The sequence below is a fragment of the Myripristis murdjan genome, chromosome 18, assembly GCF_902150065.1.
Source record: "Myripristis murdjan chromosome 18, fMyrMur1.1, whole genome shotgun sequence".
Classification (NCBI taxonomy): Eukaryota; Metazoa; Chordata; class Actinopteri; order Holocentriformes; family Holocentridae; genus Myripristis; species Myripristis murdjan.
In genome coordinates this window covers 26,085,472-26,107,693 of record NC_043997.1, presented here as the reverse complement: position 1 = coordinate 26,107,693, position 22,222 = coordinate 26,085,472, and the positions used below count along the sequence as shown (strand labels likewise).

Below are 22,222 nucleotides of genomic sequence, written 5' to 3'. Positions count from 1 at the left end.
CAACAAAATCCCACGAAAGCCTGGTGCAATTCTTATCTTTCAGTTTTAATGCATCATGTGATGCTATTGGATGCTTTAAAAAGAAGCGGTGCTTGAAAGGGACAGTTAAATATATGGAATGAAGCTAGACAATAGTCCCTTTATTAGCTCTACATATGAACGCAAGTGTTCTTGAGCATCACTGAATCTATGCCAGCTTCTTGCTCCCGTGTTTCATCTCTAATTAGAAGATACACTATTTTATATTAAGTGATGTGATATATAATCTTCATCTAAGTCAGTGTAGAGACCAAGATCAAGGACAGTGGTGTGAACTGATCATTATCAAGCTGAAATGCCCCCATCTTCCATAGGGGCAATACCTGACACAGACAAAGTGCACTTACAACTGTTGATGAGGAGATATAGCAGGCAAAAATTCCTGATGTGTATCCATGCTTCTGGACAGGGATTTACCAGATTGAAAAAAAAGAAACTGTCAGGGCACTGTAGCTCGCAGAGATGAAACTGTCACGGGAAATGGGTCCTTTTGTTTACCCCTCGTTTCTGACGGTTTCATGTTTACACCAAACACTGCAGCCAAGTGAGGAGCTGCACAAATGGGATAGTCAAGCAGACAGAACTGAAAGCGAGAAACTGAAGAAAAAAGGCGAACATCACTGACAGCGAAATTAGTCTTTGTTTGGTGCCTGATTTCTGGATTTATAAGGGGGTTTTTTTAGTAGCAGGAGAAACCACAGGTAAGTGCTCTTTTGTGCTGTCTATAAAACAAGACTATCTCCTCCAGCAGTTACATATATCAGGTGTATTGGGACTTGACCCCGCCTGGCTCGCCAATGTAAATAATTCTTGAAAGCACACCAGCCTGGCTCTGTACCATAAAAGGAGAGGGCTCTGCGTGGAGTCCACCTTTTGTTTCCCACATCAGTATAGAGGTTGGCGTGTGGTTGAGGAGCAGAGCTAAAAGAATACCTCCAGTTTGGAGACAAAAGGAACAAGCGGTGCATAATCCGCTTCGAGTGAAGATCACTAGATTGCTGCTCTTATCTGCTCGACAGAGCTTGCCGCTTCCTGTGGAAGCCGGGAAACACAACATGACCGCCTTAAGGTGCCAAGTCCACAGCTGCAAACAAGAGGTGCTTTCTGTCAGGGGTTACTGTGTTCCACGGGGTGAAATGTGCACAGTGCTGCATTCCTGTGATGCAGACCAGAGTGTGACTGCATAATCAATAACAAAGAGGCCTTGACAAATAGTACGTCAAGCTCAAAACAGAGCCAGTGTGCCGACCAGTGGGCTGGCATGCATCACAGGCAGGTAAGCACAGTGTGTACGTCCACAAAATAACTGCATGGCAAGCACGGAGGAACACCCCCATTAACACTACGCCGGTGATCTGTGTATCTGGATATCTGGATATGGAAAAATGCACCTTACGCAACGCGCAAACGCACAGCATGAGTTGCAAAAGAAATGTAATTAGATCTCAGTGAGCGTCAGCCAGGTGTGAATGCAGTCCTTTAGTGCAGGCAGTGCTGGCCCTCTGAAATGTTTCTGGTGGCCCGCAATGAGTTAACCTCCTCAACAACTGCTGTCTTTCAGAGGCTGTGGTGGGCTCAGTGTTAAAGCTAGAGTGAAGATACAGGGATCATATGAAACTAGGTGACCTAAGTACCAAACATGTCATGGTAGGTTGTCAGCAAAGGGGCCAAATATCGCTCCAAAGTTAGGCTGCATTTTGGCGAGAGAAAAACTAGCGTGGCCATTTTCAAAGGGGTCCCTTGACCTCTGACCTCCAGATATCTGAATGAAAATGGGTTCTATGGGCATCCAGTGTTGTCCCCTTTGAAGACATGCAAACCTTATGCTGACCCCGTCAGTTTTTTGCACCACACCTCACACAGGACTTTGCTTTTAAGAATGGTCAAACTGCGCCCCCTGGGCTAAGCTGTCAAGTTAGGAATGATTGCACGGCGACGAGGCATTTCGCAAGCCGTGTGTGATTCATGAGACAGATTTCATCATCAGATGCAGATACGTTAGCCGGTTAGTGAGGTGGAGAAGCTGGAGCCATCATGCAAAAAAACATTATGTCAATGAGGAGAAAAGGACGTTTTAGGGGAAATGGAGCAAAGCTTACTTTGTTGTACCTCACTAGTCAGATAAACTGATATGCCCAATCTGCAAGCAGGTGAATGCAACAGGCAGTATGTTTTCACTTATACTGCTTCTAACCCATTTTTTAAAACCAAATATTTCTCAAAAGCAAAAATCTATCTATCTATCTATCTATCTATAAATGTGGCAGTGTTAAGACAAAGGATGTAATTGGATTTATTATCTAGATAGCATATCTGAATACAGGATGAATTTTGATACCAGCCAGCTTTTGCCACACAGGACGTGCACTGATGCTATTTGAAAATCCAGCCTCCCACATGAGCGTCTTGATACTGTTGTCATGGACTGGGACAGGAGCCATGTTTTTTGGGGGGGAGTGAAATAATCCATCTGAGGTCCGTCCTGCTTCAGGGCCTTGCATGTTACAAAATATGGCTCTGTCCCACAGATCACTGTGGGCGCTGCCACTGTGCTAAGATCTCCTCCTGACAGAGGCAGTAAGGAGAATTTGGTCCCTGCATAACCAAATATGCGTCTTGCCAAATATGGAAGTAGGTAGAGAAGTATTCATAACATGATAAAGAACAGGAGGATTGCATGTGGCCATTTTTCTCAGAGTGAAGTTTAACAATTAGTAATCAATGTAGGCCATGTTTCCAGTGTCCTGCTAGTGTGTGTAAGAGAAATATCAACATTCCCTAGTGTGGTAGGAAAAATCCATTCATATATACATATATATATATATATATATATGTCAAATCCAGATTCATATATGCATGGTTTAATGTATAGAGTGCAGCTGAGCAGACAGATAGCCTCTTTAGCAGTCACTACATGGCAACCCTCCGTTCTCTTGCAGTAAATCATGCGCTCCCTCGTTGACTGAGGCCCTTTGTTCATCGAGGAAACTGAATTCCAGCAAATCAAAACAAAGTTTTTCTATTCTATCCTGTGAAAAACATCATAACCACAAAGCCCAAAAGTTTTTAACTATTTGAAACCCTGTGGCCCGTGAGTCGGCCTTTGTTTGGAAAGGTTTTATTTCACCTTCTGAACACAATCCCTTTATTATTTTTTATTGAATTTTTTTTGTTGTCTGTGATTTTTCTTGTTTATTTTATTTTATTTCTATTTCTGTGGTAATTCTATGTTAATTTTCTCAAAATTTATTTAATTCATTTATTTTTGTATTTATCAATTTAATCTTGAATATTGAATTCTAATAATTATACATATAGTTTTCTGGTGTTTTTACTCATTTTTGCTCATTTTATGATCGTTTTCTGTTTTTTTCTGTTAATTTTGTGGTTATTTACTTCTCATTTTTACTATTATCTTTTGAAAATTTTCTGGGTTTTTTTGCAATTTTATCTTGGAGCCTTCTTGTAATTTCTTTACATTTTTGTGTAATTTTGTAGTAATTTTCATGCAATTTATTTAAATTTCTGTGTCATTGAATGGTAATTGCCTTGTAATTTCTTTAAATTTTTGTATAATATTGTGGTAATCTTCTTTTCTTTACATTTTGTGTATTATGTTATGGTAATATTCTTGGAATTTCCATTAATATGTCTTTAATGTGATGGAAATTTTCTTGCAATTTAATTTGAAATCTATAATACTTTTGAAAGAAATGAATGAAGAAATGAATCTGCTCAGGTTTCAAAAGGTTGAAATTTTGATCTCTGGGTAGATGAATTTGTCATGTTTTAATTGTGCTCCTACTTTTCCTCTGTGATCGTGACTGGACACTCAAGCTATGTCCCGACAGCTGCGGGTGGTGCAGGTGCAGCCGGAGAGCAGGGTTCAGGAAGCTGGACAGTGGAGCACAGGCCTGTGTGACTGCTGGCAGGACATGGGAGACTGTGAGTGTCCAACCACAGATAGTAGGACCTAATATAACATGTAACCTACAACTGTGTAAATTATGGAGTTACAGTACAAAATACAGTATTTTATGGTGTTATAGATGACGGAATATATTTACACACACACACACACACACACACACACACACACACTTTTTTCCCCTAAAACTTTAAGCTAAACAATCCTTTATTTGCTGAGAAAGATTCATAAATCTTTGGGAACATGACAGCCACCGTTTTAAAAATGTAGACTCACCAAATCTAAGAGCAAGGCTCTTCTTCATATGTAGAAAGTTTCCTTTTTGGAGAGTGAAGGTGTGAGTCCAACACCAGCACTATGAAGACATTGCACGTGAGAAGAGGTCAAAGACAGAGTCAAATATTCAAGTAAACTGAATTTACATGCTCCATTTGAAGAATTAATAAATGTTCATTATCCTGATTTCTATTGTTTAGGTGATTTCTGGGTAGTGCAGAAACACCACAACAAGAGAAACTTTTTTTTTTTTTTTTTTTTTTTTTTTTTAATAAAAGATGGAGACAAAATTAATGAAACTGACAGACTACCACTTTCATGTGTCCTACTCAGTGCTGTTCTGCATATCTCAATGGGCAGAGCAGGGCATTAGCACAGCCACCATAAAGGGTTTGATCACAGCCTATGGAGAAACAAAACTGAACCACAACCATTGACTGCTGAAACAGATAAAAATAGTGCAGTGCAGTCTTTTGGCCACTGGGGGCAGTGCTGAGCAGAGCAGAGTCAGTGTCCATGGGGCTAAAAGCTATAAAATGATCACTACATTTGATTCCAAATATTTACGTGAGTTACTGGACTATTACTGTCATTGTTACACTGCGCAGTATTTATAATGAAGACATACTCTACTTACAAGCTGACATGAAATAAATGCTTGTAAAATTAAATTTAACCTGCATATGTGGAGGAAAATTTTATTTATATATATATATATATATATATATATATATATATGTATTACTAAATATTTACAGACTTCATTCATCTAAGCACAAAGAAATTTAACCCTTGTCATGTACTATTCACCAATGTACTGTTAAAAAAAGTATTATAATTTAGGGAAAAATCCCATTGACTGCTTTTAATTTTGACTTTGTTTAGCCCAGTTTTAGCGCTCTGCGTCGCCCCCTGGAGGTGGCCTCAAATATTCTTGTAGGTGGAATATCTCCCTATCTAGATCTCTAGTTTGATTCTCACTAACACTCACACTAAAATGAATGCTCTAATTGTACTGTATGGCACCTTAGATAAATGTACATTCCATCTGTCAAAGAGACTGTCAAAATGACTGTATTGTATATCAATAGATTTGTTGTGTTTTTTGCACCTTAATGCAAATTTTCACCTTATGTTCTACCCTCCCACCTGAGTTCATCCCTCTCTTTCTCTCTCTTTGTGTGTGTGTGTGTGTGTGTGTGTGCAGGCTGCTTGGCCATGTGCTGTCTCCCACTGTTTACCTGTAAGGTGACCAGGGCCGTGGGTGCCTGTCCCTGTTTGCCGTTACTGGACTGTATTGGCTGCGTCCCGCCGGCCTCGCTTGCCATGAGGGCTTCAGTCAGGGAACGATACGGCATAGAGGTAATTTTTCATTATATTATTTTTGTACACCAAGAAACACCTCACTCTGATTAAAAATCTCCTTCATTCGAGTATCATAACCAAGATGCGCAGTAGCACATAGAGAAAGAGAGAGAGAGAGACAGAGAGAGAGAGAGAGAGAGAGAAAGAGACAGACAGACTGATATGAACTAGATACTGTCTGGTATTTAATGTGGTGAAAAGGCATGAGTGTTGTTTTCTCCTGGCATTAAAGGTATGCGAAGTATATGCCTCCACCTGCTTGGTCAACAAACCAAATTACTGATGTTGAATGGGACTGAATTTATTGTCGTTATTTTTAGTAAATTGGTCAGGAAGAGTACCATCAACCAGCATATACACATTACATTTGCAAAAAATACATCAATCGTATAAACTTTCCTAAAATGCATACACAAGATAATAGCCAATAGCCAGCCATTTGTTTCTATTCTTTCCTCTGTGATAAGAAAATGAACTTTCAGAGACTTCAAACTTTCTTCACACCAGTATTCCATCACCGTAATAAAGTCGCCCTCATTAGTTTTCCTGAAAGCAGCAGCACTGTGGTGTTTTGATGACTTGATGTTTCGGGGAGGGAAACAGCCCCTCCTCTGCAGAAAATAGTCCCCAGGGCAATGCTTGCTTCGCACAGTGTGGTTTGTTGTGTGGTTTATGAATGGTGATGACTAAGTAGAACATTATAAGGTGGGTGTTTCAACCAAAAATTCAGATTAGAAAATGAAGGGACTTTGAAGGGATATGTTGTGGAATCTTTAGTACCTCCAAAATAGTTGCAAAATAGTTTGTTGCAGTGTAAAATGTGGGTAAATTGTAGGGTTAGACCAAAACCTTTAAGATCCAGGAATTATAGGTACAAGAGTTGGTGTTACATTGAACTTGCTCACTGTGGTTTATTGACTTTGGCACTATTGGTAACTGCAACTGTTGAATCCCATGCAACAGTCACAAAACTTTGGATGAAAGTTGTAGAAAAGTGTTAAGTTTTATTCACATTAAACCGTTGGAGTTCGCAAATTGCTGTCCTTTCCTGAAGATCTTGCCTGTATTGAATTCCATGTGTGTTTATTGTCTCTGATAGTAGCCAGATGACTGGGTACCCAGATAATTTTAAAAGATTTTATAGAAGATCTGTAGGTATCTTGATATTTGTTTTCGCCCACATCACTCGGCCCTGCGATATGGGCACAATCTGAAAGCTTGTAGTGTTGCAGAGAGTGCAGTTGGTCTATGCAGGAGGTTCAGAGCAACTTAAGGAAAATACGAAACATGCAACAAGTCTAACTTAATGCCTAACTTTGACAAAGGCATCGAAAGCAACGTAAAATCTGCCCCTATAACCTCGGGCACTGATAGGCATCATGTCTCTGTCGCTGACTAGTACACAAAACCAAAGCAAGGCAGGTTGAAAAAAAAAAAATTGCCAAAACAGAAAGTCCACATGTCAGAGCTGAGCACACGGTTTGATTTCAGATGAGCTGAGCAGATAGTCCCCAGGATAATGAAGAGGAGGAGAGATAAGAAAAGGAGGTGGGAGTGGTTTGAGAGCAGGCAGGCAGCAGCTGGAGCGCTGCCATGTCAGAAGGAGGTGGTTGGTAATGTTGGCTTCTCCGGAGGTGGAGTGGGCTGTGGATCGCGGTCAATACTGCAGAGCACGAGCTCTGAAGATGCCAGAAGTTCTTATGAAAACAAGTCCCCGCATGTAGGCTGTTCATATGTACATCTGAAGCGAGCCAACCATTACTCTTTCATACAAGGGAGGAGAGGAGCCTGAGAAATGCAGATTATGAGGCTAATACATTCAAAGGAAGTTTATTCCAGCCTCCTAATAAAGATACACTTTCTCTAAATACCCTTGATACTCCAGGCAAAACAGTGTTTTTAATGGCTACATCATTTCTTATTTAATACCCGCAACACCATCACAGCATTAAATTATTCCCTACTACACGGGATTCATTATGGCAGTCTGTTTTCTTCTAACACTGCTATTTTGTTTCTTGTTTTTAATTTTGTTTTTGCATTTCTGCATAGTCTATTGTCTCTCTAAATAGATAGAAAAATAAATATGTAGTATAAGAGTAAATAAATAAATAAATTCTTGTTTTAACTCTTTGACTATGGAAATTAATTTGAGTTGAGGCAGTTTACTTTTATTTTCTACCCTTATTTTGCGAGTTTGTCCGGTTTTGTGATTTATGTTCAATGTGGATTTTGGAAAGATGAGTCTGTGGCCAGTGTGCTGGCTAATATGGATGCTCAATAATAAACGAATGAAACCACCAAATAGCTGAAACTTGCGGTTGAAATGATGCGTCATCCTCTAAAAATGCATCCAGGGGTGACTGTAGCCTGTGGTTAGGAATGCAAAGTTCTCGTCGCACTCAAACCCCAGACCTGCAATGAAGTTTGGAGGTGGAGGGATAATTTTAGTCGCTAATGTCGCCCTCCCACATCTCATTCCCAAGGGAGGCAGATCAGAACACAGCAGCAGCAAAGTCTGGTACTGACTGAGCAGCTCTGAGGTCTCAGTGTGTACCAGAGTGTTGCTGAGAAAGAACAAGTGTGTTATCTCAGTCTGATGTTCATTCACAGGTCATTACCCATATGGAGGGAGGGGGGGGCAGCAGCTTGTGCAACAGCATGGTTGCAGAATTTCATGAGTGTGCTGCTTAAAAGCACCATGCACAGCAGTCCATATCATGTGTGAGCCACATGCACAAACATGGCTGCAAGTATCAGACTGCCTTCTGTGGTCTTTGCATTATAAATCGGCTGTTGGAGAGTTGCACTGCATTATTGTTGTGTGAAAAAAAAATTCAAACTCCAGTTTTCATCTTTTAACTTCAAGGTGTAGATGCTGAGAAAATTCTGCTGATCATGGTCTGATGAAAACCTGTCAAAATCAATGAAATAAACTCATAAATACACTGTTTTTTTGAGGCTAAAATCACAAGCCGTTACTGCTGAAGCTGCTCTGTCTGGCTGTGAGTTGCTGACTTAATGTCACAAAGGAGATCTTTACGGATGCCGGCTGCACGTGGAACAACCAGGACGCCGCTTCTCGTTTCTCAGACTTTATTGATCCATCAGATATCACTCCCACTAACTTTTCCATCTTGACAGCGCTGCCAAGACCTTTATCCCGCCTGCTTCTGCTCAGAGCAAAGACTTGGCTGCACTGCACCGACTCTGTCCGAAGAGGGAGGGCTTTCACGCCGGAGAGAAAACAGTGCACACCCACTTCTCATGCTTAGGCTGTCAAAACCAATGTTGTCCTTTAAATCATGTCTTAAAACACCGATCACACCCTGGCTTTCATATTACTTGTGGTTAACAATTTTAATCTTGATGTATATATCTGATTTGCTCTGGTTTATGCCTATAAGACTATTTGTCTTATAAATGTAGTTTAGCTTATACATTTACAAGGAGAAAAGCATAATATCATAGTATACATAGTATAGCATAGTATCATAGACGAATCATAACAATATCATAGCAAATTTTCATCATTGTGTTATTTTTCATCATTATTTAGCAAATCCAAAGGCAGCTTTTGAGACTGTCAAAATGACTGCATTGTATATCAATAGATTTGTGGTGTTTTTTGCACCTTAATGCAAATTTTCACCTTATGTTCTACCCTCCCACCTGAGTTCATCCCTCTCTTTCTCTCTCTCTGTGTGCGTGTGTGTGTGTGTGTGTGTGCGTGTGTGTGTGTGTGTGTGTGTGTGTGTGTTGCAGGGGAGTGTATGGACCGACTGTCTGTATGGATGTTGCTGCTATCCTCTGTCTTGGCTGCAAATCTCCAGGGAGCTGAAGAGAAGAGCTGCAGCCCACGCCAACTCCTCCACCTCCTCCTCTGCCTCTTCCTCGGCCAGATACACTGCTCTGACCTCCCTGCAGGGGGCGCACTTGGTCTAGACACTCCCGGGCCTTTGCCGTCACCCGCTCTCCAGAGTACAACTGATTTAATCACACTTCCTCCAAGCTGCTGCCACTCCCTGTAACCTCAGTGATTTGATCAGAGACAAAATGTGTCCCGCTGAGAGAAAGGTCAAGTGGAACCTGAAAATGAATGCACTGATGATAAAAATGAATAAAATGTTAGAACTGGCAAATTTTGCACGCAGCTTTGAGATCAAAAGTGCATGTTTCCCCACTTTTGATGCAATAATGGCTATGTTTTTCTTTTTCTTTCTTTCTTTTTTTTTTTTTTGGAACAAACTTCAAAGACTATATTGCCTTTATTTAAAATGTCTTTTAATTTTCTCCAGAATCCTTCCTTACCTTTGCCAAATTGGCAAGGAATAATAGTAGGCCTACAAATCATTCTGACCACATAAATAAAAGTTTTTTTCTATGTTCAGGGGCGTAGCCATCATTTCAAAAGTGAAGGGATGGGATGTTCAGGAGAAAGACCTTTTTTTATGTAAAAATAAATCAACAGGTTTGTGTCACTTTTGTTGTGTGTCTATAGAACTCTTTGAAACCAGTGAGCTTTTTTTTTTTTTTTTTTAAAGGGGTTTTATTTCACATGCTTCAAAAAATTCACTTAATTTCTTTTTGTATTTTGGGGATTTTTTTTTTTTTTTAATTTTGGGGCATATTTCCTGTAATTACCTTGTAATTTGATATGTATTATATAACATGTATAAAGTGTGCTTGACATTTTTTCTCTTTCTTTCTGTCTTTCTTTCTTTCTTTCTTTCTTTCTTTCTCTCTAATTTCTACCTCTTGCTAATTTGTTTGCCACCAAATCAAGTCAATTTGCTCAGTTTTCAAAAGGTTAAATGCAGTGAGAGGCGTCTGAACGCAGCCTTAAAAAAACGCAGTAGAGCTTAGGCGGGGTTAACTGTTTAGTGACTGGACTGACTGTAACCATTTGTGGGTGGAATAAAATGCACGGGGACAGAAGGGACCGGTTCCAGAAGTGAGGGGGACATCCCTCGCCTTCCAATGTCCCTCTGACTAATTTGAAATTTTCTTTTCTGATGGATAATGCTAAGAAAATTAAAATATCAAATCATCAAAAGCCATAATCTAAAAAACAAAATGCATTTGTGTTTTTCTTGATCTAATTATGACTAATGATCATAATGTCAAACTGTCCACAAAAAAGTTCCTGGAGACAGAGAGCAGGAGATGAGACAGAGATGAAAATGACAAACAAGATGTACTAAGTGGAAGTGCCTAAAATGTTTGGCAGTGTTTCCAAATGTTACAGTCAAATCAAATGAGTTTCTGGCTCAAACGTATTAACAGAAACTACACTCAAACTCATAATCACACAAATAATTTCACCAAATATTCTGACTCATGAACCTCGCTGTAAGCTTTTTCAGGTCACACTGTGTCACTGCACCAGCAGGTAAACAGGTACATGGGGAACTGCATGTCCTCCATAATAGCAGGACTTGTTTTAAGAAATAACCATTAAGCAAATCTTATGAGAGAATCAGGAAGATTATCTCTTCGCTCCTCACAAGCACGGTGTGTTCCGCTATCTCATGAGCTCCACCACCTCGTTCCCGTCCAGTCACAACCTGACACGCTCGCCGTTAGCCAATCATTTGTAAGCTGTCAGCTGTTTTCTGCCATTAAGCGACCCACCTCGCCACCTCAACCATGACTGCCTGGCCCTTTTCAACGCAATAACACATCCTCATTCCCAGGACGTCAAATACCGCAGCATGGTCACGGCCCCTTTTGCATCTGATACCAACGTCAAAGACACCCTTCGGCATCAGGATGACATTCATCAGGGATTTTTCATTTTAGGCACGTGTCAGTCTCCTGTGGTTCGGTTTAGGCATTAAAAAAAAACAAACACGTAGTTAAGGTTAGGGATAGGTTAAGTTTAGGCAAACAAACAGAAACCGGAGAGGTGTCGCTGGAAACGGGAACCAAGCTCGCTTCTTCGCTCTTTCGCCAAACGGTACTTTTGGCTTCTGCTGGGTGCCTTTGGTGTCAGTACCAGAGGCAAAAGGGGCACGACCAGGCTGTGGTATTGGACGCCCTGGGAATGAGAGTGGACTGCCTTGATCAGAAGTTTCCTTCATGTGAAGGAAACTTCATCAAATGTCCACTCCTCATGACCACCACCAGTGCCTAGGCTCCAGGGAATCCCCTTCATATATGGGAGAACTTAATTCATTGTGATCTACTTCCTGCCAGGGTCTAAGCACCAAACACCTCCTGTTTGCTAATAAATGTAATGTTTCTTCAAAATGCTCCTTCTTTTTCATTCCTGCTGTGGTAATGTGTGATAATTACTTTCCCTGACCAGATCTGATCAGTTGGTTTGGGGTTCTGGACCAGCCACGTTGTCTTATCAATTGGGAGTTTAAGCAACGGCGGATTGTGCGGCGGCTACGGCAACCGGAAATGGATCTGCGCTCTGCTGATCGAGACTTCAGCCGTCGTGCCGGCGCTGCCTGCCGTAGTAGTTAAATAGTTTTCCTCATACTTCTGAACTTAAATGTGGTCTTGCACGTCATGCAGGTCACACACTGAACTATCACTTCACACTCCGATCAGATGTGTGCTTAATTGTCAATAATTAATTATTATTATTATTAATTAAATCCTTCAATTATGGTCCGAAATGCACACTTCTTTCCATTTTGCTCTCTGCCTGCACTTTATAATGACAATACATTTGAATAGCAAAAAAACTTGAAAGCACTCACTATGAGTGTAACACTTTTAATAAATAAAACTGCATAGCGTTAACGCTGAGGAAAACCCTGCCGCTGTCGCGGTAGTTTGCTTAATGACTACTGTGGATTCGACAGCTACGGCAAGAGCGTCGGGAGAGAGCCATTTCCGGTTGCCGTAGCCGCCGCACAATCCGCCTTTGCTTAAACTCCCTATTAAGATGTGATGAAGAGACGATGTCCAAGTAGCTCACCTGGAATGAGCAGCAAATGGCACCTAGGCCATTTGCTGCATGTCATTCCCTTTCTCTCCACTGCCTTTCCTGTCACTTTCTACTGTCATTACCAAATAAAAGCAGAATGCCAGAAGAAAAATCTGAAAAAAGATATTTTGAAGGAAATAAACACACCACAATAAACCTGAATGGTTAACAATACATTTCACTGCAATGGCAGAATAACATTCACGCTTTAGCCACAGTTACTTTTGAGCCAATGCAAATATTCCCAATATGCCCAAGGGCATAAACAGGCCAGCATGTGACGTATGACCAACAAAACACAAGGTGACACATGCATCGCACTGACGTCTGGGATTTCGAGGGATGCGTCAAGGTCAGACAATCTGATGTCTGAGAGTCTAAACTATCTTTACACGCTAAACTGGACCGACCAGTCATTGGCATGCCTCCCATGGTGGCCTGTCACGTTCACCACCCTCGCTCTCACCTTATAAGAGGCTACCCTCCATGTTGCTAAGACATCCAGGTTTCACATCAAATCCCTCCTCCTCCTTGAGAGAAAACCAAGGTAAGGCCTCCAAGTGAGCCAGACTTAATGATCATCATATTAATATAGATGCAAAACCAACTGTAGGACAAATCAAAAATGGTATGCAGTTTCTTGAATTTTGAAATATTGCAAAATAATTTGTATACTTTAATAGATGATGATAATAATTCATACGAGGTTTATGCCTTTTTTTCCTCATTTAAAAAAGCTGCTGTATCATAAGCCCATATTGTATCTATTGCTGAATGAAACCAGTTAATGGGCTCCATACTGACCCCCAAATACAGTATTGAACAGTACAGTACAGTATGTAGTAGTTGTACTTCGTTCACAAAGACTACACACCCCAAAAGGGCTTTGAAATACTGTACTACAGTTATATGGTGATTAAATGGTATTTTTTGAGGAGGGTGAAATTAATGACCATGCATTGTCCTAACTGTATACTGTAGTATGTGTTATTTAGTCAAATAAATGCAGTTGTAAAGCTAGCTCTTCAGTAATAACATGACCTGGTAAAGCATCAGATATAGTATAATAACATCAGGTCTGTTGTATTTAATGTCTTCGGTTCAGATACACAAGAGGAAAGTATGCAAAATATTGAAATTTAGTAATTTGGTGGAAAGGTTTTACTGAGCACTGACTGTGTTTATGTAACCCTTTATTTAACCAGAAAAGGACATTTGAGACCAAAGGTCCCTTTTACAAGGTTGACCGGGCCATGTATGCAGTGAACAATAACTAGGAATGTTAAGTAACAGACAGAAAAATCTATCCAAAGGCAATGTAACATGCAGTGTTAAAAAAAGAAAAGAAAAGAAAAAGCAGGACAAAAACAAAATTAGTACAAATGATTAAAATGTCAGCATCAGATCCATCTACAGAAAACACCTACACTCCTTATGAAGAGAGCTTTTTATAAGGCTCTTAAATTCTCCAAGTGAGCAAGACAGGGTGTGCTCTGCAGATGATTCCATGTCTGGCAAATCTCTAAGAGGCACAGGCTGATTTTTCTGATTCTGTAAGGGCTCTAGGAGCTAAAACCTGGAGCCACGTGAAGAACATGTGCATAGAGGTGATGGGGGAGCTTTCCAGGAACTGCTGCACGCAAGGAAGTCATGCTGCCTGTACATATACAAAGAGGATTTGAACTAATTCCAGTGATGGAATAGCATCCTTTCCAGGCTGTTTCACTGCCTCGCCCCCAGTGCATGCTGGGATAGGCTCTAGACCTCTCATGACCCTGAATTAATTAAGTCGCTAGACTTGAACTAAAACCTCCAACATAGCTGAAACGTTGAATAACTATATTTGTCATATCCAGTATGACTTCTCAACACAGTGGCTCTTCTTTTAAAGCGTATGTTTTCAGCTGTTTTCTCCCTCCTAGTTACCGTGAATCATGTTTTTTTTTTATAGCAGCTGATGCCATGTCTGCAAAGACAGTTGTCAACCAGCCCAAGCCATTCATCACGACCACCTACTCCAACAAATGGACGTCTGGCATCTGCGATTGCTTTGAGGACCTGCCCCAGTGTGAGTAAAGCCCTCTGTTGACATCTTTGGATGCATTTTTGAAAATTTCGTTCAGCACTTTGGCCAGATTCAGATTGTATAGTAGTTGCAGGAGGAGGGAGGAGGGAGGGGGGAGGTTACAGCTACAGTGTTGGATAATGCACAGCACACGTTTCCAGATATTTGCCATGTAATCCTGCTCACTTGCATAAGTTTCTGAACACATACCTTTGGTCAGTCTCAGACTTTACTGGGCTGAGGAATGTGAACTGATGACAGATTGTATATCAGTAGGTTTAGCAAATGATTTGCGGATTGTTAAGTTTGCCATTCCAGCAGAGATGTGTTGAGTGATAATACAAGCTATTAGCATCTTCAGATAACACCGAGTGACGTTGCTGAGAATACTGTCCGACACTTGGTCTAATGAAGCGAGCTGATATACTGAGTTTTGTAGAACTGATCTTTGAAAATGAAATAACCGTTTTTTCCCAACACATGCACTATCTCTCATTATCTTATTGGCTTTCAAAGTTTGAAATGTATTCCCTCTGATTTTCACCACGTGGGGGGCAAATCACAGCAGTGACATCATGTTCTGCATGAAGTCTCATCAGGTTTCCTCAGTTATTCTGATACATGTTCGGCAAGGGAATTTAGAAATGGCTTCTTGTGCTTTGAAAGCTCTCACATGAACGTGTCTCCACTTTTGCAAATTCATGTAACATGTTTGCCTCTTCAGGTTGCCTCGCCTGCTGGTGTCTTCCCTGCTTCACCTGTAAGACATCACACGAGGCCGGAGAGTGTGTGTGTTTACCTCTACTGGACGCATATGGACTCATCCCTCCTATGACCTTGTCCCTCAGGGTATCAGTGCGGCAGCGCTATGGCATTGAGGTACAGACACTTTGAACTTTTCCCATGAGCCAGCATTGTTAGACCCCCTTTAGCATGTCTGATAAGAGGCATGATCGTTCATCATTTGTCCTAGTTCTTTATAATTTTAAATGCATGAATGGAACCTTTCACTGGTTTAAGTTTAAATCCATACAAGGCGTTTCACCCAGGAAGGTGTACTGACTCATCTGCCCCCTTTTACTTACCACTAAAAAGCTACTCTTCTGCATGGTGTTGTCTTGTAATTATGTCTAAATAAGTACTAAATCATCTAGAAAGAAAGAGTAGCCCACCCTCTACACTCCTCTGTACATTTTTTACCTTTGTAAAGGACATCATATTTTTGTTCTTGTTAGTCTGCCTGTCTGTCAGCTTGATATCTCAGGAAATTGTTACTTAAATGACACTTACTCAATAGATGGACCTTGTGTCAAGAAACAGATTACCATTAGACACTTACAGCTTTTTGGCCATACACATGAATCTAAGGAGATAGTGATTGTAGGGTCAAGACGTAAATGTAACAAAATTTAAGTTATAAAAATGGTGTTTGGATTTAACAATGAGTTAGGGGTTCACACTTTCTGAGTGCCTTTTAATCCTGAGTCTTTGCCTCTGAAAATGCCTGTGCAAAGTCTTGGTTATGGGCTTTGCACAATATATTTAGTATGAATGTCTCTAGGCAAATATGGTCACCTTAACTGCTATCTAAAAGCATGCTACTATGGTAACCAGTGCACAAATCTCAGACAAACCTTCCCCTCCACCAGCAATCTGATCTCTGATCTGTCTCAAACCTGTTTTGATAACCTTCCACCTCATTCAATTGATTTTCAGACTAGTCTGTATTTACATTCCTTGTCTGCATGCAGTAATACATGCATGGTCATTAAGGAGGGAACACTGTGTTCCACTGTTCAAGAATTTACACAGCTGATCAGTTTAGATACATGCTGACAATGACGAATGATGACAAAACCTGTTACAGTGATGTCCAACTGAGAGATACAGGAGCCAATCGCCCATATGTGCAGACTCCTGAATGATAGTGGATTTTAGTCAGAGCAACTTTTCTACCTTTGCCTACAGAGTATTTATGTTTTATTGTAACAGCAAAATAACCAGTTTTCTAATGGCAATTGTCTTTATGAACCTATGATAATACTGAAAGATTAATGAACTAATACCCAGTGGTAATGTTAATCTGTAATTCTAAGTTGCATCTCTCCCACCAACAGGGCACAATTTGTCAGGACTGTATGTACGCATGCTGCTGTGGGCCCTGCACCTGGTGTCAGATAGCAAGAGAAATCAAAACCAGGATGAGTCCAATCACTGTGATCAACACAAGGGCCTGGGACAATCAGTCCTGAGTTCATCACTACATTTATCATCGTAATCACCGGTTTCATAATCATCATGGACCATCTTCAAAGTACAGACCTGTGGACTCTTCTGACTCACCACCACCACCAGCTTTACCACGATCACATACCAACCAGCTCTGATTTCTGATCTCTTTTTAAGCACATCTGGCACGGAGGAATGCCACCATATAGCTGACTGAGGATCAGCTCATGGAGATGTATAGATGAGGTGTAGCTTAATGCAAGACACTGTAGATAAGCAGACTTTTGGCCTCGGTTCCCATCAATAGATTTCTAATAATAGTGGTGGAAATCACTACTCAAATAGAAGTACTGTTACTTTGCTGATTTTTTATTGAAGTAGAAATAGAAGTGCTGCTGTAAAAGTTTAGTAAAAGTAAAAAGTTGCTCATGTAAAAGTTACTGCATTACTTTTTCAAAACCATAACTTTGTTAGGTGTGAGTTTTTCCATGCAGTTATAGAAGGATGAGAGTACCGGGATCAAGCTATATTCTTTTAAAGGTGCATTGTGCAAAATTACCAAGAGCTAATTGAAGTGAGGATCCTGTGGACTCAACTGACAAATGTGGAAATATCACATAATATGATGGCTGAGTCCACTTGGTTCTCATTGTCAGACCAACTCCCTTTTTTTTTCCCCAGCAGAGTCTAAATGGCCCTCGCTGCAGTTTTTCATGGTGCGCCTTTTATTGTGAAATTTGGAAATGACAGAGAGTAGAGCTGACAAAATAGAACTAGATTCCTCCTCCCATCTTTGCTTTTATTCTGAAAGGTTCCACAATCTGTCACTGATCATCTGTTCTCTATAATGGATATGATTTAAAATGTAGAGAAGCATAATACTGGAAAAAGTACAAATACACAAAAAAGGTCACAGTAAAATGATTAAATGTAGTTAGTTACTTCCACCTCTGGCTGATACTAATGAGATCCAGCCAAGGAAACCATACCAGTGTTGTGGTTCTGGTTAAACTGTGTTACAGTTACAGTTGTACTGTCATTTAGATGTTAAAGGGGTTTACATACTGTGTGTAGATATGTATGTGATACACCATCCATGTCATTGTTATTTTTTATTGTAAGTTCCTTTCACCGTCATTCTGATAATTTATTTGTTTTTGGACTGTTTCTTAATATGCATTTATGAACAGAAATTCTTCAGATGTTTTGAGTTCCAGGCCTCTTTCATGTTAATCTTCTTAGCCCTTTACAGAGAATAAAGCCCCAGTCGTTACAGTTACAGTTTAATAGTTGTATTTACAGTATAAAGAAACAATACTAGTTGTTTTTACAGTACAAACAATTCTATATGAGTGGTGCAATAAAACTCTTGACCAAATGACTCCAACCTGTTCTCTGTGATGTGATTAAAAATACATTGCATGAGCCTATGGGTGCTGACTAATATGCAAACAATACACATGCAAATCATCTCTGTGCCAAAGCGAAGTTCTTCCTTGATGTGCTAAATGCCACATTTGCTCCACAGTGCGGTTCACCAAGCCTGTCGCCTCCGAGTTTTTCAACACTAGGTGAGTGTTTATCAAATTAAAAATTAAAATTAAAATCAAAATAAATTCAAAATGAGGGCAAAGGGAGTTATTTGGAAAGCAGTCAGTGGAGTACGGTGGATGATTGTAGCTTATTTATGCGAGCAAGATCAACAGCTGCCCCTGAAAATATAAGGGGCTGTGGTTTCACATAAAAGTCTACTGTAACCCCAATTTCAAGGTCATGTGAAATTCCTGGAAAAATGTGTTTTGATTATGAGTAAACAGCTGTCACCCTGTGACAATCCATGTTAGCTGTCTGAGTGGATGGCGTGAATACTGTCGTGGAGATTTTAATGACCCATATCACATTACAGAACAATTGAAGGAAGGAAAACTGCTGTACAAGCAAGTGTGCCGGGAGCTTTGTTCGGTTATTTGGGCCTGGAGTCAACACTGCAGAGGGGAGTGAAATTAAAAAGAACCCCGTGAGAAAAAAATGTTGTTTTCACATTGCAGGTCTTCCTTTTTTGAGGGCCACCATGTCAACAAATGTGATCATCAATGGCCAGCAGGCCCCTGCTGCCCCGACTCTGATCGCTGTCCACTCTAACCAGTGGAGCACCAGCATCTGTGGCTGCTTTGATGACTTACAAGTCTGTACGTCTCCCTCTCTGCAGCTTGTCACTTGTTTTCATTGCAACCGTGGGTGTGTTTATCTTGCACTAGAATAGGAAAATAGTCAAATTAAGATCTGGGAGAGGATAGGTGTTTAAATTTTCTAGGCTATGACTATACTTACATTCAGCATATGAGGTTATATCTACCTTCTGGGGATCAAGTACCGGCTTTTTCCAGCTTTTAATTGATTAAACACCAGGTAAAGACCATTGGTTGTAGGTGTTGGGTGCATTATGACGTTCAAAAATAAGGGCTGTAGCAAATCCTCAACTTAGCTTTGTATGTACTAATGCCACACCTAATTTAGAGTGTACTAATCCTTATAATTTGCTGATTGAATTTTAATAAACTGGCAGATTTACTGTAAATGATGCAAGAAAAAAAAATCCCACAGACTATGATAAGGCCTCTTATCAGTGGTAACTCATCTCATCCCTGTTCCCTTTGCCCCATCAGGCTGCTTTGCCTACTGGTGCTTCCCTTGCTTTGCCTGCAGCACTACATCAGAGTTCGGCGAGTGTTTCTGTCTCCCCCTGTTGGACGTGCTGTGGACCACCCTCCAGCTGGTTTCGTTCCCAACATGCACCCCACCCGTGTCCATGGCCATGAGGGTTGCTGTGCGAAATCGCTACGGCATCCAGGTGAGTTTAGGAAAAGTGAGAATTTGGAAACCCGTTCATGTGTAAATCAGTGATGTTATGGTAAATGACAAAATAAGTAAACTATACCCAAAAAGAGGCGGTTACCACGATGCAAATCACCACCAGTGTATAGAAAATAAATACTACTACTACTAACAATAACTTATAGTGTGAATTCTACATTTTTAAGGTAATACTACAATGTTAGTTTTTCAAAGTTTGTATCATTTGTCTTCTTCTTCTTCTGCTTCTTTGTGCAGGGGGACATGTCAGGTGACTGCGTATATGCCACCTTCTGCAACATCTGCTCCTGGTGCCAGATGGCCAGGGAGATCAAGAGACGCAGCCACACCCTCACTGTAATCAACGCCCAGCCCACTATGATGGCCTCCCAACCAATGATAGTGACCTCCCAGCCGGGGGTCGCTGTCTCCCAGCCAATGGTCTCCTCAATTAGCACTCAGGGTGTCCTGACTTCCAGGATCATGTGACCTCTATTTCTCTCGAGTTATTTTATAAGCCACTGCATGTCCTGTAGAGCTATGCCAACTATTTAGTAACACTGGCCAGGTTTCCCAATGTGTCTGGGAATGTCCAAATTTTGAGTTGGGCGTCCCGAGTCCTAACAAATACCTGAATACAATAAAACGTCTGAGTTTTCAATATTCACTCCAAACTGTTGCTATTCATGCCAACAATTCGAACCAGGCATGCAAACTTTATATACCAAAATATTCAGCATTTTCTGCTAAATCTAATAGCGCCAGCCTCGAAGCAATATGGCCTCTACTTTTGACGCTCTGACCCTCAGAAGCCGGCGGTGTGATTATGTCCAACACATACTCTGCTAGCAGATCCCCACAGAAATGTTCTGCTCCACCAGCACTTTATGGGTGTCTTTGTTTCCATGTTTTTAAACAGTCATAGATAGAGTTATAAGTCAAAATTGCTCCGCGTTTTCTGTTAATATTAATGAGACCAGGATTGAAACAACAAAAAATAGATAGCTGACAGAGAATGTATCACAGCTACAGCTCTGTACACTTGTGCACACTGACAAATAGCTTGTGTTTTGCTTTAAAAGGTAACAATCAATAAATATGTTCTATCACACAAGTGAAATCCTTATGTTTTGTTTTTACTAGTCTTATTGTACAATATCGAAATAAACTTTTGGTGGATTTTTGGAGATTAAAAACTTTTTTGTCTGCAGAGGTGCTCTCCGTGGTGTTGAAAGGTAAGCTCTGCAGGTGTGCTGAAAGTGCTGAAATACCCATACTGATGATAATGTTTCTTGTGCATGCATATGCACATACATGTGCACTGGTTTTGGGGTTTGAAAATATGGTCACCCCATATTTAGTAGACGTGGTTTTAGTGAAAATGTGTTACTCCTGCCTCTGCAAAGGGCTTCAGGTGATGTAACGTAGCTTCTGGCAAGCGTCCCCCACTGTTTCTGTTTCTAATTGTAAAATCTGGTCATCATGAAAGAATTCACAGAGACATGGTTAGTACAAAACTTTATACCTGATTCTGATGAGGCATTCTTAAGGCGTTCTGTGGTCAGTTAGTCCTGAATAGAGGACTGTTTTCAACTTGCAGCCTGATCACCGCACGTGTTCACTTCCAGATTAATGCACGTCATGAGGCCTTGCTGCTCTGTGTGATATAGTGTAATATTAGCAATCGACATTATAGAGAAAAAGCCCAGTCAACAGCTGACCGCAGAGTCAGCTATTGACCTTGACAGTGTCAACAAGATGTTTCAGCTGGTAACCTGTGTTTACGACACTATTGGGTCCCATTGACTGCAGACAGGGAGAAATGAAGCAATATGCTTACCACTAATCCACGCAACAGTAACAAATCTGGTGAGAGCCTTCATTACTTAGTGGCCTGCCTGTTGTAGGCTACTTGACAACAACTTGGCGACACTGAACAAAAACTTTTATTTTAATGTATTTGCTCTCTGCTTTTAATACTGATGTTGGTATAGTGCTAAACTTTTTTTTTTTTTTTGTTCTGGGCCGAAGCATGTAGGCCAATAACGCAACTGTAAATGATTAATGATTATTTTCTGCCAGTTTACTGACATCTTTTGTAAGGTTAGCTGTGGAATAAGCAAGGGTAATCCACTGTGAGGTGGTCTTCTATCAAAAACAATAACCTTGGTGGTGGATTTTCACCTCGGTCATTATTATATAAGGATGATCCCTTACTTACTTACCCTCTACTGAATTTCTGTGCTGCTTTTGGCTGGGGACTAATCATGCCACCACTGGTGCATCTGAAGATTTAAGCCCAGATTTACACACTAAAGGCTTTAGTTAATCAGTGCCTTGGTGCTCAGTTTGAAAGCTGGCAGTATATGTATGTTAATATTAACAACTTTAATTATTTTAAACTAACTGACCTTTCTGTATCTACAGCTGAGTTTTTGGACTGAGAACAGCAGTTCTGTGTCACTCAGTCTAAACTGATAAAATATCTTTTTCTAGGATGGTAGATGGTGTAGGTCCGTGGATT

General features: G+C 40.5%; 3 protein-coding genes across 4 annotated transcripts; all 3 read left to right on the top strand.

The window, feature by feature from the left end:
• Window positions 1-598: 598 nt before the first annotated feature.
• On the top strand, window positions 599-10,135 carry LOC115376443 (cornifelin homolog B-like). The gene is made up of 4 exons (XM_030076015.1): window positions 599-740; window positions 3,877-3,984; window positions 5,451-5,605; window positions 9,374-10,135. Exons 2-4 carry the CDS (start codon window positions 3,879-3,881, stop codon window positions 9,551-9,553), a joined length of 441 nt encoding a protein of 146 aa, XP_029931875.1. The 5' UTR covers window positions 599-740; window positions 3,877-3,878; the 3' UTR covers window positions 9,554-10,135.
• A 2,887-nt stretch (window positions 10,136-13,022) lies between these two features.
• On the top strand, window positions 13,023-18,072 carry LOC115376442 (cornifelin homolog A-like). Of its 2 annotated transcripts, none has more exons than XM_030076013.1 (4): window positions 13,023-13,098; window positions 14,503-14,619; window positions 15,341-15,495; window positions 16,734-18,072. In XM_030076013.1, exons 1-4 carry the CDS (start codon window positions 13,038-13,040, stop codon window positions 16,866-16,868), a joined length of 468 nt encoding a protein of 155 aa, XP_029931873.1. In that variant the 5' UTR covers window positions 13,023-13,037; the 3' UTR covers window positions 16,869-18,072. The 2 variants fall into 2 exon arrangements, with proteins under 2 accessions (XP_029931873.1, XP_029931874.1); XM_030076014.1 differs by having other exon boundaries at window positions 13,070-13,098; window positions 14,506-14,619.
• A 218-nt stretch (window positions 18,073-18,290) lies between these two features.
• On the top strand, window positions 18,291-20,399 carry LOC115376441 (placenta-specific gene 8 protein-like). The gene is made up of 4 exons (XM_030076012.1): window positions 18,291-18,416; window positions 18,894-19,034; window positions 19,512-19,696; window positions 19,957-20,399. The coding sequence occupies exons 2-4, from the start codon at window positions 18,917-18,919 to the stop codon at window positions 20,185-20,187; spliced, it is 534 nt and encodes a 177-aa protein (XP_029931872.1). The 5' UTR covers window positions 18,291-18,416; window positions 18,894-18,916; the 3' UTR covers window positions 20,188-20,399.
• The last annotated feature ends 1,823 nt before the right edge of the window (window positions 20,400-22,222 follow it).